The sequence below is a fragment of the Anabrus simplex genome, chromosome 3 (genome assembly GCF_040414725.1).
Source record: "Anabrus simplex isolate iqAnaSimp1 chromosome 3, ASM4041472v1, whole genome shotgun sequence".
NCBI classification, from domain to species: domain Eukaryota; kingdom Metazoa; phylum Arthropoda; class Insecta; order Orthoptera; family Tettigoniidae; genus Anabrus; species Anabrus simplex.
Genome location: NC_090267.1, coordinates 40074611 through 40093168, shown reverse-complemented (window position 1 = coordinate 40093168; position 18558 = coordinate 40074611). Strand labels below are relative to the sequence as shown.

Genomic DNA, 18558 nt, shown 5'->3' with positions numbered 1-18558 from the left:
TCTTCAACAAACTTTTAGCAAGGTACTTCGGTTAGTTCCGCGACTGGATATACGTCCAGATCTACTCCATGGACCCAAGGTGAACAGGAGTTCCTTCGTTTATCGGAGGTATTTCTAGGACTTCGTTCACCAATATCCGGCCGCAAAACATATCTTCATGGATGGTTCTAAAATCAGAGATAATGTTGGTTGTTCTTTCGTCACCAGTGATACGAGCATGAAGATCTCGCATCCTAGTGTATCTAGCATGTATACTGTGGAGCTTTACACCATCTTAGAGGTTCTGCAGTTTTCACTGGGTGACGAAAGAAGCCACTGTCTTATGTGTACTGACTCATTAAGCTCTCTGCAGTCTTTAGAAGCCTGTTTCTCCATGTACCTGCTACGCAGGTGTAGCAGGGGGAGAGGTGATACTCCCACGTGGTGGCGTCCCAGGTGGTGGATAGGGGGGTCCTAACCGGCTTGCAGGCGGACTTGAGGGAAATAAAATACCTCTCGCGGACCAAACACACACCCCCTGTGGGTGGGGGAGGCAGACGAATAATTCACTCATGGTATCCCCTGCCTGTCGTGAGAGGCGACTAAAAAGGGGCGACCAAGGGAACCATGAAACTACTTTTGATTTGTACCATCATGCGGGGAACACCATGGGTTGCCTGTTCTTGCGAGTAGTACCACTAAATTAGGTACGAAATAAGTTTGTGATTAGTACCAGTAAAGAGGCTGGCCTGGGGGTTTCCAGTACCCGTGCGTCGTACCCATGTGAGCAACACCGCGGGTCTGGGCGTAGCCTGTGAGTTGTACCGTTATATGAGCGACACCATCGGTCGGCGTTGCCTGTGATTGGTGCCCACTATGTGAGGAACACCACGGGAATGCTGGCACCCGTGATTAGTACACCTAGGTGAGGAGCCTCATCGGTTTGCATTGGCTGTGGGTGGCGCCATAGTGTAAGAAACACCTTAGGTCTGCGTTCCCTGTACGAAGTACAATATTTGTGAGTAGTACCATCTTGTGTGGAACACCGTGACAAATACCATGGTTCTACTTTACTCGCGAGATGTACCATTTTGTGGGGCCTTAGACATGGATTTTGCACCCCTTTAGACATCAAGCATCATTGTGCTTTACAAGTGGTCCCTTGGTCAGTAATACTATTATTTACGATTTTTTTTAGTCTGATCCACCATTTTTTGTTTGTTTGTTTGTGTTTTTTGTTTGTTGTTTTTTGTTGGGTTCATGTCCATCCATTCATTCTTCATGACATTTGTTATTTTATTTTGGCCAGTGGATGAATTTGAACTTTTTATTTCATTTCGTACCGTTAGCGGCCGATGACTTCGATGTTAGGCCCCTTTAAACAACAAGCAGCAGCAGAAGCCTGTTTCTCGCAACACCCATTAGTGCAGCAGATTCTTTACCTTCTAGCCAGGTTAAGTGACACTGGCATCAGAATCACTTTTGCGTGGTTTCCAAGCCACATTGGGATTGCGGGCAATGAACTTGCGGATGAACATACAATAAAGAAGAGTGCAATTGATCTACCTTTTTCAATACAAAGTATGTTGCTAATTTAAAATCACAACATTATTTATTTGGTATCGGGATCGATGTCTTGGACACCATGATCAGCCAAAATAGGACAAATGACCAAAGATATACACGTTACAAGTACAAACTATGGACCCGTAATAATGATGTAACAATGGTTAGATAAAATACAAAATGTGATGGTGCTTAAAGAAAAAATCATTCCTAAAATATTTACAAGTTAAAAACTTGTTGGTCAAGTTGTAAAACAAAGGTGAAAAGTATTAACAAATATTTGAATTAGTCTTGATCACTTTTAAAAGTTTTGAGTCTTAAGTGTGGCGTTGTTAACCACGGAAATAGTTTTGAATGTTGTCTTCTAAAAACTGACATAAAATGTTGTTCCTCTGTAGAATGTTGACAATATGATAAAATATGTAAACTGAGTAGTGATTTATAGCATCAGTTATCATAAGATGAAACACTAAGCCATGGTGTAATTAAGCCAGTGGTTCTTGATACAGACATGGATATTAAAGTCGTTATAAAACCAGGTTCTCAATCCACTGTGGGACCTGAAGCGTGAAAAGGAAAAGCTTTTAGAATAGAATAAGACAATAGAAAAGGGAGTAAGAAATTAAAAGCTTTAGTAGCGGACTCACCTCGAGCGGCCTGTTGTGAATACGGAGTCTGGAGAGGAACTGAGTGCTGGGCTTGCTAGAAGCAAGGAGCAAGGTTAAAGGAGGGGAAGGGGTGGGTCAAGGGGGAGGTGAACAGGGGTAATGGATAGGGCGGAGTCAGGCTGGTGTGGTAAGGAAGGGTAATGCAACAACATGTTACGTATAATCTGAAAGAACAAACTGTTTTTGGGAAGTTTAACATTATTGAAAACTGATTTAAGGATATCAAATAAGATTCTGGCCTTTTCGGAAATGTCATTCAAGTTCGAATTCGGGTTGAAATATTGGTCTAAATATATGTAGCAGACTTCCGTGGTATCTAGCAAGGGGCCTTTGCTCAACGTGTCCAATATTATTAAGTCCTGATCTATTCCATTAAACTTGTGTTTATAGTCATGAATGTGCTGACCTACTGCAGAAAACCTATTATACCTAATTGTATTAAGATGTTCTGCATACCTAATCTTAAAATTCCTACCAGTTTGCCCAATATACGAACTGTTACAGTCGTTGCACCGGAACCTGTAAACACCTGACTTTGTAAATGGGTTTGATTTCTTGACTAAGTTAGAATTGTGAAGAATATCCATATTACTTTTACCTCCAAGACCTGTCAATGTACCTGCTAGAGATATTTCTCAGCTACGTCAAACCATCTTGGCGTCCGGGGAATCGGGGTGGCTAGCTATCCCAACTCCCAACAAGCTGAGAGCAATTAAGAAGACAACTACCGTGTGGCGGTCCTATTTTTGACCTTCACAGAGAGAGGCCATAGTATTGTGTGCTGAGGATAGGTCATTTATGATCCACGCACTCTTATCTCCTAAAGAAGGAAGACCCCCCCCCCAGTGTGTTCTTGTGGTGCCGACTTCACTATGGCCCACATCCTCACAGAGTGCGCTGATCTCTCTGGCCTAAGACAGAGCCGCGGCCTGCAGGAAACACTCGGACGCATATTAGCCGATGACTCGACTACTGCTGATCTTGTCATCCGCTTTATGTGCGACAGTGGATTAATCAAGGGTATATAAATTACAAGTATACTGTTACTCAGGGAACGCACGTTCCCTTTTGATTCGTTAGTAATTTTTCCGCCTAATTCAGTAAATTTTTGTTTTATTTTGTACTCTGTTTCCAAATTCCATTGTTGAATAAATAATTTTGTTTTTATTTTAAATTTCTTTTCCACTAATTTGTTCAGAGAGGATGATTACCTTGTTGTACTTCCTGTTAAAACAAAAATCACAATCACATGGCAAGCGGGCGGGGAGATGTGTGATAGTGTTCGAAATGAATTTCAAAACCAACAGTGGTAGGGCCACGCAACACATGGTTTATACCCTAGAAATAAAATTACTATGTTTCAAACATTCCCCATAAGTCTTCGGGTTTGTTTGGATTTTAAGGAAATGCACCATCTTGTTTCTTGGACATGGTAAACAGTCAAAATCACATTGAAGAGAAGGGAAAACTATCAGAGTGTGAAGGAGAAAAAAAGGAGGCAGTGGGGTGGAGGGGGGAAAGTGAGTTAAAATCTACCGGATCACATAAATCTAAAAACTAATCCAAACATAATCTTTTTTTTACACTCGATTGAGCCAGGACCAAAGTATACCACAGAATATACCCCAACGAGCACGTAACATAAACAGAACCTAGGCAACTAGAACTAATTCAAATATGTAGAATGGAACAGAGGCAGACCTTCAACTCAGTGAGCTTACTAAATTTCAAAATTACTCAAATACACTACTAGAGTTATTTAATAAATTTCCAACTTAATCTGACCTAACATTCCTTATACACACCATACATAACCTAATTGAACAAGAATAGGGACGAGAAACAGTTACACCAATTAATCAGTAATGCTCAGATGACCAGGTTTTTAAGGGGAAAAATATGGCAAAATCCACGGCTTAAAGGTAAACATGTTCTAAGCAGGGGAAAGATTGACTAGACCAGTTGGAGACCTCTCCAATTTCAAGATGGTAGATTTGCGAATAGTCTGTCATCGACAACAGATCAGCCAAGCAACAAGCAACAAATAATGTACAGATCAAAAAACCTAATACTTCACTAGACCATAATAAGCACCATGGAACTAACTAACAGGACGGAAATAGGGATAGAAGAGACTCAGGAGGGGAAATCATCCGGAATCAAATAACCAACCAACTACACAGGATCACTAAAATTATTCATTCCACAACAGCACATCCAATCAAAATAAAAAGGCAATGAAAAACACCTCAAATTAGATGACCAAGAAGGAAAATGAGGAGCAATGACCCACACAACGTACACCACCGGTTGTCCTCAAAGGACCTCGGCATGACCTGGTATAAACAAAATAAGTTACATCCACCATCATCCTGTCGCTTCATGGCTTCAGTGCCGTGTGACTGGGTGGTTCAATGCTAAAGAATGCTTCATCCGTCGTCTTTGTGTATCGTATTTCCTGCTCTCTGCAGCAGCGTGTGTGCTGTTTAGGTGGGAATTCGGGACGGCAATTGTCCTACGAGTCAGAGAAGATCATGTGCACTAGCGACCGCTAGGGACTCCGTTGATCGGGACGAAAGAGTGAGTTTGTTATTGTGTGGTTCGCGCGCTAGTTTCTGTGCGTAGTTTGGTTGGAGTTTTAGACCACGTGTTTTTTCTTGCAGTTCTGTGCTTTCACCCTGTCAAAGTCATATGTTAATAATCTACTAGACACATTGATCTGTTTTGTATGTGATAGTTTCGCGTATTTCAGTGCTTTTGTGTTGATCAGAGTTCATAACTTTAATGACTTCAATGTATTTCAGAGAGTTGTGTCGGTGACAGTTTGTGGTATTTTCTCTTCACATGATGACTACAAAACATAACAAACGTTATCTCCAAGTGTTTAGGGATACCTATAAAACTGAATTTCCATTCATTTTACAGTCTAATAAAGGAAACTACTATGCATTTTGTTCTGTGTGTGGGTGTGATATTAATATCTCGCATGGAGGGAAAACAGATATTGTAGCTCACATTGTCACACAGAAACACAAAGATAGTGCTAGCTGTCTCGAGAGGAACAAAAAATTAAGTAATTTTTTTGTAGGTGGGAAGGAAGATGATCCAGTCACTCGAGCAGAATGTTTGTTCATGGCGTTCATTGTCCAACATAACTTTGCATTGTCTTGTTCTGATCACGCAGGGCTATTGTTCAGAAAGATATTCCCAGATTCAGACATTGCGAAGAAATATGCATGTGCTATAACAAAAACATTTGCCATAATTAATGAAATGGCCCGTGATGCAGATAGTAAGGTGATTCAAACTTTAAAGACTGAACCGTTTGTGATTTCAACTGATAGTAGCAATGATAGATAGTAGGCTCTATCCTATCGTCGTCTCGTTTTTCAACAAAGAATTGAAAATGAAAATCGTATGCTATCCATGGAAAATTTGGAAGGCAATTCTACTGGTATTAATATTGCTAATTTGCTCCTGGATGTTCTGAAAAGATATGACGTTCCGATGGCAAACTGTATAGTTTTTAGTGCAGATAATGCTCCTGTTATGATGGGAAGAAAAAACGGTGTTGCTGCTAAACTAAGAGAGCAGCGCAAAAACATTATTATTATTATTATTATTATTATGGGATGCCCATGTCATTTGATTAATTTGGCTGCCATGAAGGGTGCAGACTCCCTTCCTGTCAAAATTGATGAGATGCTAATTGATATTTATTATTATTTAGACAAAAGCTCGAAGAGAAAAGATCATCTCAAAATGTATCAAGCTTTGTACCAAACTGATGGTAGAAAAATATTAAACCATGTGTGTACACGCTGGTTATCCTTGGGGAAATGTTTGGAAAGATTGATTTCAGAGTGGGAGCCACTTCAGTTTTTTTTAAGGATGAGGTAAAGCGGTCCAATGGCACAGACACATCTCTGAAGTATTTCCAAATTCCCAAGCTAAAGGCACATGAAGATACAGAAATGGAACGTGGTCCTTGTGTGAGTAGAGTACAAGACCAAGCGCCTGTTATTTCTGGAGAAAGGAAGGCGGAGAGTAGTTCATCTGTGAAGAAAATAAAGGAGTCTAGTTGTACTGCCAGTATTTCATGAGAGGAGAGACTATTTCTTTTTCTGTCATTTTGCTCATTTCTGGCATCTATCATCCCTACATTTAAGAAAACTAATAAAGATCTTCAGTCGCAAGCACCTCACATTCATGTCATAAGGTCAATGCTGACGGATATGTTGAAGGACATTCTGTATAGGTTTGTTAAGCCAGTGGTTATAAAAAAATATCCTACAGTTTTAGAAGTAGTCTATCACATGAGAGAGAATCAAAAAACTGATGATGATTTAGTAATAGGCTGTTCAACATCTCGTCTTGTATAGAAAATCTGGCACCTGAGAAGAAAACTTTTATTTGCACGCCACGAACTATTTTACTGCAGTTTGTGATTGTATTATTCATAAATTTAATTTGAATAGTGATGTTTTTGTTAATGCTCAAGTAGCTCAGATAAATTTTTTGCAGACTTCTTCCTTCAATGCCATAAAGTATTTTGTTTCAAAGTTTCCTGTTATATTGCCAGTGAAAGATGGTGAAGATGACCAAGAATCAATGGATGCATTACAGTGCCAGTTTTGTGCTCTCCAAGTGGAGGATTTACTATTGTCTGTTGTGCAAGAAGAAAGAGTAGATTGTTCTCGGTCTGCTATAGGGGACATACAAGGTGCAGATGGGTGTTTCAAATATGATATAATTACAAAAGTAATGCTCTCAATATTGACAATTCCACACAGCAATGCCGAGTGTGAAAGATTGTTCAGGCAGGTAAAAAAAGATGAGGACACAATTCCGATCATCTATGAATGACGAAAATCTCGGTAAACTATTGGTGGTCAAGTCAAGTCTAAGTGGAAAGTGTTATGAGCAGCAGTATGACGGTGCATTGTTGAAGAGGGCAAAGTTAGATGCCAGTTCAATACTAAACAAGTAAACACAGCAGTCTCTATCACCTACATGTGTATATTCTTCACCATTTGGTAAGTTGTAGTCAGTTCTTGACTTATCTGTCTAAATGTTACTATTCGTATGTATGTGTCATAAATGAGAATGATTATTAGGTACGTTTTCTTGCAATCGTTTTTGTTTTCTTAGTTTAAAATTTTAAATGTAATGGTTAATTTGCATTGTAACTGTAGATATGTATGCCTTTTATCTTGTCCTCTTTTTACTGAGACCGTGGCGCAATACACTTGATGAAATCCAAGAATTAAAAAATCTTCCTATTTTTGATTTATAAAAGTTGGCAGGTATGCAAGTGGAAGTACAACTAGGCAACCATCCTCTAGATAACTCTAATCAGAGGGAAAAAATGGAAGGGATCTGACACTTCAAAAAATGAAGATATCGGCCAAAGAAAGATAAAGGCCACGAAAGGCATGAAAATTAAAGACTCCCTAGGCCTCCAGACGTAATACTGTCGGGGTCTGAAAAGAAAAGGAGTTGGCCAAGGGAGGTTCCATAGGATAGATAAAAGTGAGGAGCCTTGCAAAAGTGGAAGCAATGCCAAGACTCAGCTGAGGGCCCTGTGCTCACCAACCCACGCTCCAAAGTTCAAAGCCCCTTGGGCCCCTTTTAGTCGCCTCTTACAACAGGCAGGAGATACTGTTATTCTACTGCCCCCACCCACAAGGGGATCTGCATAGTTAGTTTTGTGCACTGCTGTAGTCATTATGTACCTGGAATCTTTCTGAAAAATTCTGTTAACCTATCTTTATTTTATCTAGTTCCATTTGAGTTGTGGGTTCTATGTATTCCTACCTTATCTACTTGTTGAAGAAGGATCCTTAACCTGAGGAGTGCAGCTCATTTAAACCTAGAAGATATGGTTCTGGTCCTGTATTTGGTGATGTTATGGTACTGTGGGTTTGTTTTTGGGGTGGCATGATGGCTTCTTGGCATGTAGTCGAGGATAGTGAGTGGTCCTTTAATCCCTTTTGGGCTGACGCTTGTCCATTGGGGGTCATTATGATTGTGTTGGAGTTACTGTGTTATGTTAATGATGTGGTTATGGGACTTCAGTATGGGCAGTGTGTTGCCTTCAATTTACCTCTGTGCCCTGGTAGATTTGGAAATAAACTCTTGCCTGTATCTGCAACTCTTAGGGAATTATCTTGCCTTGTTGTAACTTGTTGGTTTTGTGTGTCCTGGTTTCTTCATCTCCTATCTTCCTACATTACCTGTTGAGCTGACGTTGTAGCTGTAGGTCCGGACAAGATTCATGCAGAAACTCTCAAACTCATTACTGAAGGCCATGGCAGAGGACTAGAGCTGCTAACTACATTATTCAATGCAATATATAAATCTGGTAGAATTCCATCTGACTAGTTAAGATCTTCTTTTGCTACCATACCTAAAAAGGCTAGTGCATCACATTGTGATGATTATCGTATGATCAGCCTAATGTCCCATGTGCTAAATACGAATCTACCTCAAATACAAACGCCAAGTTGGACATACTCAGTTTGGCTTCAGGAATGGACTGGGTACTCGTGAGGCTCTTTTTTCCTTGAATGGTTTGACCCAGAGATGCCAAGATATGAATGTAGATGTGCATGCTTGCTCCATCGACTACCGAAAAGCTTTCGATTGCATATCTCATGCAAAACTTGTTGAGATTTTAAAATCTATTGGTATAGATGTTGGTGATCTTCGTATCATTACCCATTTGTACTGGAATGAAGCGGCAGAGGTCAAAATGGAAGAAACTACCATTGAGGACAGCTATACGAAGAGGTGTCCGTCAGGGATGTGTCTTGTCCCCACTACTTTTAAACATCTACTCTGAAGCTGTGTTCAGAGAGGCTATGGAAGATGTTAATCTAGGTATCAAGATCAATGGCTTTGTCATTAATAACATCTGATTTGCTGATGACACGATTGAGTTAGCCAGCAAGCCCAGTGATCTTCAAATCATTTTAAACAACATCGTGAGGACCAGTGAAACCTATGGTTTATCCGTGAATATTAACAAGACCAACCCGATTGTATTCTCAAAAACACCTAAACAGGCCTCCCTTTACATCAACAACAACATCGTCCAGTAAGTATCTTCCATCAAATATCTTGGAACTCTAGTGAACCAGCATTGTGTTTCAAAATGTGAAATCTTATCCAGGATTGGACAAGCAAAAAATATGTTCAATACCATGAGGACTTTATTCACCAGCCGAGAACTCAACCTCCAGCTCAAGTTCAAATGCTACGTTGTTATGTCTTTCCTGTCCTTCTGTATGGTTTCGAAGGGTGGACGCTCAGCCCTTTATTGGAGAAGCGGATTGAATCTTTTGAAATGTAGTTATACAGAAGAATACTCCGAATATCTTGGGTAGAAAAGAAGACAAATGAAGCAGTCCTCAACATCTTGAACAAGAATTGACACTGAAGATGGTTTAGTAAAGACAGATCCTTCAACTTTAAAGATAAAATCTTGACTAGTTTAATATTTATGTACATTTTTATAATCATGTGCACTCTAGTATTCTTAGTAAAAAAATGTCCGGTCCACAGGGTATGTGACAAGCTCAAGTAACCGGTCAGCAATATGTTAAAATGTGATGAATTTAGCAGTAGAGTTGAAAAGAAAAATGAAAATGTGATGAATGTAGCAATAGAGTTGAAAAGAGAAGTGCATGGTCTCATGTAATGACCATCTCAGTTCAACTACTGTAAAGGTAAGGCTAATTTTTCTTTAGCTGGTTTTGCTTTTCTAAACTTGGTATCCATTCCCATAATATCTTCTTTCACACTTTCAAAGAGTTCACCAAAAGGTTTCTTTGACATCCTGAAGTAACTAATAAACTTGATCATCACATAAATAATCAAATAATTTATAGAAAAGTCCTTTTCCTAACGATCCTTCAACATAGGATGAGAATGAAACCTATAACACTTCTTTCTTTTCGACTATAACAAGATGCAAGTAGATGATGAAAACTAACAATAGGTGGGGGAAGGCGGCTAAGTAGCATGACAGGCTATCGCTCAGCAACACGGAATTCATATGAGCTACTTTGTAGCCAATTCCTTGCCTAGTGTGAAGCAGCCCTGAAAGACACAGTTCTCTGAGTTGTTATAATAATCTTGTGTCTTCAAACAAATTAAAAACGATAAATTCATATATACTATTTTTTCTTTTCTTCTGATAATTAATGCATTACATCGCTGCATCATGGCACCGTGTTTCAAAGCGTAATGCAGATGAATCTGCCGGATAAAATGCTCACTGTAAAAGAAGATCCTTGCTAGAAGAAGAGATGTAAAGAGCTCTTTAAGTGCTAGTATGGATGGCTGAGACAAAACAAAGCCATTTATTATTGGCAAATCTACATGGCCACACTGCTTTAGGGGTATTATTGTTTTTCCATGTAACTACAAAGCCAATAAAAATGCATGGATTACATCAAAACTTTCCAGACAGTGGCTGAAGGTTTTCAATGTCAAAAGGGTGTTCAAACCAGGAAAGTTGTATTATTTGTAGATCACTGCTCCCACACACTAAGCTATGGAATGGTGCAACATTGAGTTAATATTCTTCCTGGCAATTATCGCTGGTGTTCTGCAACCACTTGATCTAGGAGTATTTTATATGCTGAAGCATTATTTTCAGAGTATGCTTGTTAACTCTCATATATGCCACCTTGATGTAAAAGAACACAAAATCTTTACTAAACTGTTCTCGATGCAATCAGGTCAGTTGCAGTTTGCTAGGAGAAAACTAAACCTAAATACATGGCAGCATGTTTGAGGCATGCAAGGTTTAAGAACACGCAGTCGGGCGAGTCTGAGACGGAACTGCAGCAGGAATTCATTGAACTTGAAGAGCCTGAAGCATGGAGCAAAGTTTCACATTGTTTAAGTGTTTAGTGGAATTTTGACAATTATGTCCGGCTCCATGGCTAAATGGTTAGTCTGGTGGCCTTTGGTCACAGGGGTCCCGGGTTCGATTCCTGGCAAGGTCAGGAATTTTAACTATAATTGGTTAATTTCCCTGGCATGGGGACTGGGTGTATGTGCCGTCTTCATCATCATTTCATCCTCATCACAACGTGCAGGTCACCTACGGGAGTCAAATCGAAAGACCTGCATCTGGCAAGCCGAACCTGTCCTCACACTCCCGGCACTAAAAGCCATACATCATTTCTTTTCTTTTGACGATTATGATGAAGTTGATAGTATGTATCAGTATGTGATACATTGTCTGACGATGAAATTTCTAACAGTGCCAATCTTGGGAAAAAGATATGTCTACAAAGGTAAAGGAGATGAGTTTGAAGTGTTGCAATCACCAGTTGCATTAAACATTTGCAGAGGTAAATTGTTAATGTAAGATTTCTAGATATTCTGTCATCAATCTATTGGTTCATCTGGTCTATGCTTGTTCTGAAGTGTTTTGATGAACAGCATATGCGAGAGGGTATAGACAATCATTGTTTAGTGAGGTGCTAAACTTACATTAGTTATATCCATTCAGCTTCTTTGTTAAAATTGTTATTGGAAGTCCCACATAATTAATTTACTGTACCTCTAACACCACAAGGATTTGTTTGTTCTGTATTATGGTGTTGTTTATAATGTTTTTTGAACTACCTATAGTTTTTGTAATCTGTATTGAGTTTTATGTGCATTGCATTAATATAAAAGCACTGAATTATTGGTGTAAGTTTCAATTTGATAGGATGCCTCATATTATATAAAACAGTTACAAAAACTGAAGAAACTGGTAAATATTGCAAGTACTTTTTTATAATTTGATCAACTATCACTATAATGAGGTTCAGCTGTACTCTGCATTTATAAGTTTGAAGCACAGGGAGAGTTAATGTATTTGTTTGTTTTTTATCTATATTGTATCAGACACAAAGTCAAGCTGCGAGATCCTGGACACGGTACTGGTTCATATTGGAGGATTACACAGGCTACTGCAGGGCTGGAGCCATGATGAATACATTGTTGCCGGTCAGATCTACCATGGCACACGACCAGTGGGTCAGCCAGTACTCTCACGACCTGTTGCACGTTCTTCCGGATTTTACCCTCGTGTAATGTTCGATTTTTGGTGAGTGCATAACTGATACAGTTAATCCATATGTTAGATAGAGATCAGTTTATTATGCAGTATGTTTTGCAGAGTTAATAGTTATTTCTAAATTGGAAGCTTTTCACTAATCTGTTTTTATATATATCTCAAGTGATTTGGAGCATATAACACTAATAAAATGTATAGGCCTACTACATTTACACATTAACAAAACACTCAAATCACAAACACCAAGCTGGATAAGGAACTATTATACAGCAAATAGCAAATTCTCTAGTTTTATTATTAGTTTTATTATTGAAAATGAAAATCCACAGCCAGTTTCCAGTCATTCGACCAGGTCAGGAATGGAATGAATGAAGCTCCCATCTAGCGGCGAGGATAGGAATTGTGCCGGCTGCCGAATCCTGTCGCACTCCTCTGCGGCAATGATTAATGAATGACAGATGAAATGAAATGATATTGGAGAGTGTTGCTGGAATGAATTATGACGGAAAACCGGAGTACCCGGAGAAAAACATTCCCGCCTCCGCTTTGTCCAGCATAAATCCCACATGGAGTGACCGGGATTTGAACCACGGAATCCAGCGATGAGAGGCCGGCGCACTGCCGCCTGAGCCACGGAGGCTACTAGTTTTTTATTATTATTAATAATAATAATAATAAAATCAAACAGTAGTATGAGCACACAATTATTCACTTCAAATCTGGTTTCCAAACAATAAGGTCCATCATCAATGATTAATACTTACTCATCCACATAGGTGCATTGTCAAGATGTAATGGAGCTGTAAAATGAACTGTAAAAATAAAGAAACAAATAACAGAGTGTGTGAACCTAAATGCTAGACCTTAAAATGTTTTATGATATAACATACAATTAGAAGGGCTTTGAAAATTCTTTAGTCTCAAGCATAAGAGGATGCACAGAGTATTTAGATTAGAATGATACATAAAGAATTCTACATTACATCTTCATTAGTTGATAACATTGAAGAATCTTGTGCAAGTAGATGCTACTGACCAAGTTCTCTGGTGTGGACGGGTAAAATAATAAGAAGGAGAGGGCGGAAGCACAGGCTTGAGTTTCAGATGAGAGCATGGGGTTGCAATTAGATCGTGGCTGAGTCTGGCATTGTTTCCATGCTTCTTATTTTCACCTCCATTAGTCAAGATCTGTTTCCTTCTGACCCAGAGAGTATTAGGTTTGACAGGCCTAGGCTGTCGTTCAGTTTCATATTTTGTCAAAGTTCTTCCCTTTCTCTTTTAGAAATGTTTTATGAAGGGTCACACCTCTTTCTTATTCTCCTTTTTATTATAGGTAATAGGAGATAATTATCTTCTGTTTCCCAAACACAGTAATCATCACCACCAACCCCACCTCCTCCACCTTTGAGTCTGAATCTTGGTGCAAGTAACAAAGCCATGGCAGGTAAACTAAGGATGACTCTTAACATTGAAACAATTGTCAAAGGACTTTTAAGGGATGGGCGCCTGTACAAGGGGTTAAGGCAGTAATTGTGTTACTTGCATTCAATTGTTTGACTCTGTTGACAGGGATGTGGTTGCAAACCTTATTATGAAGCAGGACAGGTCTTACTATTGTGTACAGCCATTTAGATATGACACTTTTTACATTGTCTGTGTGTCAGTTTTGACATTCTGTTTTACTTTGAGGTGACAGAGAAACCAGAACTCGGTTCGACTGCCTACAATGAGTAATTATGGTAATTTTACCTGGTAAACACTAATCGGGTCACCAGAGATAGCTCGGTGCTTTGTTCTTTCTTTAGGATAAATTTTTAACTTTTACAACCATGAGGGGGAAGAAGATAGCGCCATTTTGATTCCTGCATTTACCCGATAGTAGCTGACCATTTTTCTTTTCTTTTTCTTGGTTCAAAAAAAAAATGCCCCTCGGCTTAGAATTTGTATTGTTAACACAGCCAGTAAAGTAGATGACGCCCTTTAATGATGCAATAGGAGAAGGTTCTGTAAAATATTGCCAGAAGCTGCCACAAGTAAGTTTCTACTATCATAAGACTCACTATTGCCAAGCCAACAGATTTTCTTCTGATTATTGTGAATTTTAGTGTTTTTATCAAAAAAGAAATGCAAATTTTGTATGGTTCTTGTTTGGCCTTAGCATATATTTTTATTTACTGCAATATTTTTTAAAATACATAAACAATATAGTAATTTAGTAGAATTCGTTAGTATAAGGCATGATAAAAACTTTTCAATTTGAGGGAGTTGCTGTAGCGGACATACAACATAGTGCGACAGATGCAGGTATATAAGCACGGACATGTAGGTAAAGGGATTAATGTGGCAATCGTGTCGTGCTGAGATGCATGTGTAAAATTCAGCTACATGAACTATAGCAACATTATTACCTAATGTGTCCCAACAGGACCAACGTGCTGTTATTGTTCTTGGATGCTGAAGGACAAACATCAGTGGACATCCATCTGAGAATAAAGACTGTGCCTGGGGCAGCATGCTTGTCGAAAACCACCGTTGTGGAATGGTGCACCAAGTTTCGTGCAAGTCGCATTTCAACATATGATCTGGGAGGCCAACCTCATCCATTATGAACAACAACAACAAGCAAGTGGTGGGAGACTTTCGAGCACCTGCCATTTAGTCCTGATCTCTCCCCGTGTGATTATCACACCTTTGGTCCCATGAAAAAGGCCTTGAAGGGTCCTGCTTCCTGTCAGATGAGGATGTGCAACAGATTGTGATGGGCTTCTTGTGGCAGTAGGACACAGTGTTTTACCACATGGGGATCTTCAACCTGGTGCATCGGTGGGATGAGTGCCTCAATGCTCATGGCGATTTTGCCTGATTGGCATTCCGATTCACACGGGAACATTTTGATCACCCCTTATACTTAGCAACCATGCACAAATTTGCATTGGCAGCATTGGTAATGATATTACATTATTTTTTCTCCCAAATTTTGTATCTGTTCTTGAGTACAATAGGCAAAAAATTGAGGTTTATAAAGTACCAAGTATTGGTTGTTTCATTATGACGCTCGGTCATTACTGCCAATTTTAAAAGGAAAGTGATTTGTTTTGCTTAGGAGACATCAAATCTTGCAGTGCAGCGGCAATATGAGATTGACGAAAGTAACTGTTTGCATGTTCCACCAAGAGAAAAAAAATTGTTTGGCCAAAACCTGGTCACCACCATGCCGTCGAAGTGGCGTTAAATGGCAAGTTGGCCGTGCGGTTAAGGGCCCGCAGCTGTGAGCTTGCATCCGAGAGATATTGGGTTCGAATCCCACTGTCCGCAGCCCTGAATATGGTTTTCTGTGGTTTCCCATTTTCACACCAGACAAATGCTGGGACTGTACCTTACTTAAGGCCACAGCAGCTTCCTTCCAACTCCTAGTTCTTTCCTATCCCATCATCGCCATAAGGCCTATCTGTGTCGGTGCGACATAAAGCCACTAGCAAAAAAAAAAAAAAAAAAACTTGGTCACTGCAAACTGTTCCTGCATCATCAGAAATGTTTACCACTGAATCCTGAAATTGTTCAAATTAAGGCTCATGAAAATGTTCAAGAGCAAAATAATGACTATTTTAAAGCAAGTTGCCCTTGGGTTCAACTTTTCATGAGCACTGGGAATTTTCATATCATAGGCTCTTGCCTATTGTGCAGAAGTTGCCACAAAATTATGAAGAAAAATTGGTAGAATTTTAGCACTTAATAATAAGATGACTCACTGAAAACAACTATCTTCTGAATCAGATATGAAATTTCAACCAAACTCCCATGTATTTTCAAATGCCTATAGAAGAAAAGGGGAAGAAGGAATTGGAAATTCTGTCAACAGGGGGTGAAAAGCAAAGCATGTCGGTTATGCTTGCATGTACTGCCAGTGAACATAAATTACCCCCTGTAATTGTGTTTAAATGCAGGACGTTGCCAAACTTGGAAACATTATGTGTGTCAATGAAGTGGGGATTTACCAATGGCATGGTTATGGAGTGGGTGCGTTTGGTGTGCCAAAGTCTCCCTGGTGCTTTGGTGGATTTTCCTAGTTTCCTTTTCTTGGATTTTTACACAGACCAGAGGCAGCAAAGAGACAGTTGGAGAGTAAAATGGACTTGGCTGTCATTCCAGGCAGGATGACTGCAATTCTTCAAGAAGCTGTTCAAGGACAAGTTGAGAAAAATGTTGACTGGCTCACTAGAGAGGATAGAATGCTGATGACTGTGGGACATGTAAAATGGGCTGGTTTATCACAAGTGTGCGCGTAGAGTGACTAAGAAATAAATTAGAAAATAATTATTCCTTTAATTGGAATGTTTTGTATTTCCACCATTCATCAATTGCAAAGAAATAGGTGTCAGTGAATAAATACGGTAATGTTGTGGACCTTACTCTTGCAAGGAATCATTATACAGGGTCTAGTTGAAGTATCTGATGATTTTGTAAAGCTGCTGTGAAAAGACCCATTGGGGAGGAAACATTGTTCTTGAACATGCATTTTGCCAGGCTCAAAGCCTAGTAGTAGAATCACTTAAAGAACTATTTAAAATAGTTTTGTCTGCCTTGTTGATACACCTTATAATGATAGAAAACTATTTTACCATACATGTTTCGGGAAAATCATCCATTCCCTTCATCAGTGATGTCAGTTCAAGGAATAAAACAATATGACACTATCTTTTGTTTTTTCTTACAATTTAAAGAAGTATTAAGTCCTAATTCACCATATCAGTGAATAAAGAAACTAATGAAATATTATGAAAATGATCATTACATAAAATTTTGTTGAATGAGAATACCTAAATAAATTTAAGATCTTCGTATTGACAAGGCAGACTCAAGTAAAACTATTTTAAAGAGTTCTTTAATACATTCAGGTAAGTCAATACAGGATCAAACATAATACCTATTGTGATTAACTTTATCAACAGCCTAGCAGTAGTTCGCTTGTGCACTGAATGCTTGTCCACTATATTTCTGAATTTTCTCTCTTTTTTCAACTGGGCACTGAAGTTGCTGTGTGTTGGTATGTCTCTCTGGGATTTTTGAGAAAATATCCTCCAATCTTCCCAGAATTTGTCTGTTTTTTGCTGGGTTCCTCCTGCTGTTCTGGTTGATTGCAGCATGCACATTGACTCAAGTGTTGCCCTTGTTAGCACTCTTGAGGAAGAAGAAGGACCTTCTCCTGCTTGGGAAGGTAAAGTTGGTGACTGAGCCGAAAATCTTGTAGCTGACTGCAAATCCCTTACCTTCCTTACCTTTTCCATTCTTGTTGGTTCTCTTGTGAACTGAGAATCACCCAATGATGTGTCTGTATTTTTGTTCCCATCCTAGTTGTGCATTGAAATCATCCATTAAAACCTCGATGTGGTGTTTTGAAAGTTTAGAAATTCTGGTATTGAGTGTGTTCCAATATCCTATGTTCTCAGAATCTTTTTTGTTTTGGTCGTTAGTTGGGGCATGGTTATTTATTAATCCATGTTTTTTTTTTTTGCACAGTGCAGGGATAGTAGGGATAACCTATTGTTTATAGGTTCAAAATTTGAGACAGACCTAAGGATTGAAGTGTTCGCTGCAAAAGCCATGCCTAAGATTCAGGTATTCATTACAAATTTTTGTGCTTTGCTCTTGAAAAAACGGTACCCATCTGATCCAAAAATTCCTTAGTCTGTTAAGCGGGTTTCTTGCCTTTTTTTTTTTTTCAGAGATACTGTTTTTCTGGAGGGCTTCGGTCAGTTGTTTCACTTTGCCAGTTTGTGTGAGAGAGTTTATTGAAGTATACCAGAAAACCATTGGGATGCGTCTATCATTTGTCAGCGATAGTGGATTCCTGCAAAGAGTTACCACCTGGTGTAATAGTTTGACTCCATTGCGCCATCATTCTTGTAAACTTGAATTTGGTTTGGAGCAGTTGTTCACTTAGAATACAACCAGGATTACATGTAATGTCATATTTAGCCCATCCGACTCCTTGGCTGAATGGTCAGCATTGAGGCCTTCGGTTCAGAGGGTCCTGGGTTTGATTCTCGGCCGGGCCGGGGATTTTAATCACCTCTGATTAATTCTTCTAGCCTGGGGACTGGGTGTTTGTGTTTGTCACAACACTTTCCTCTTGATATTCATACAACACACTACACTACCAACCACCACAGAAACACACAATAGTGATTACATCCCTCCACATAGGGTTGGCGTCAGGAAGGGCATTCAGCCGTAAAACGGGGCCAAATCCACCCTGACACA

General features: G+C 39.3%; 1 protein-coding gene across 1 annotated transcript in view; it reads left to right on the top strand.

Moving 5' to 3' along the window:
• Positions 1-18558, top strand: part of Pi3K68D (phosphatidylinositol-4-phosphate 3-kinase catalytic subunit Pi3K68D) — a 432551-nt gene that overhangs the window by 109182 nt on the left and 304811 nt on the right. The window contains exon 11 of the mRNA XM_067142437.2: positions 12126-12327. Coding sequence (XP_066998538.2) covers positions 12126-12327 — 202 coding nt within the window. The remainder of the gene's footprint in view (positions 1-12125; positions 12328-18558) is intronic.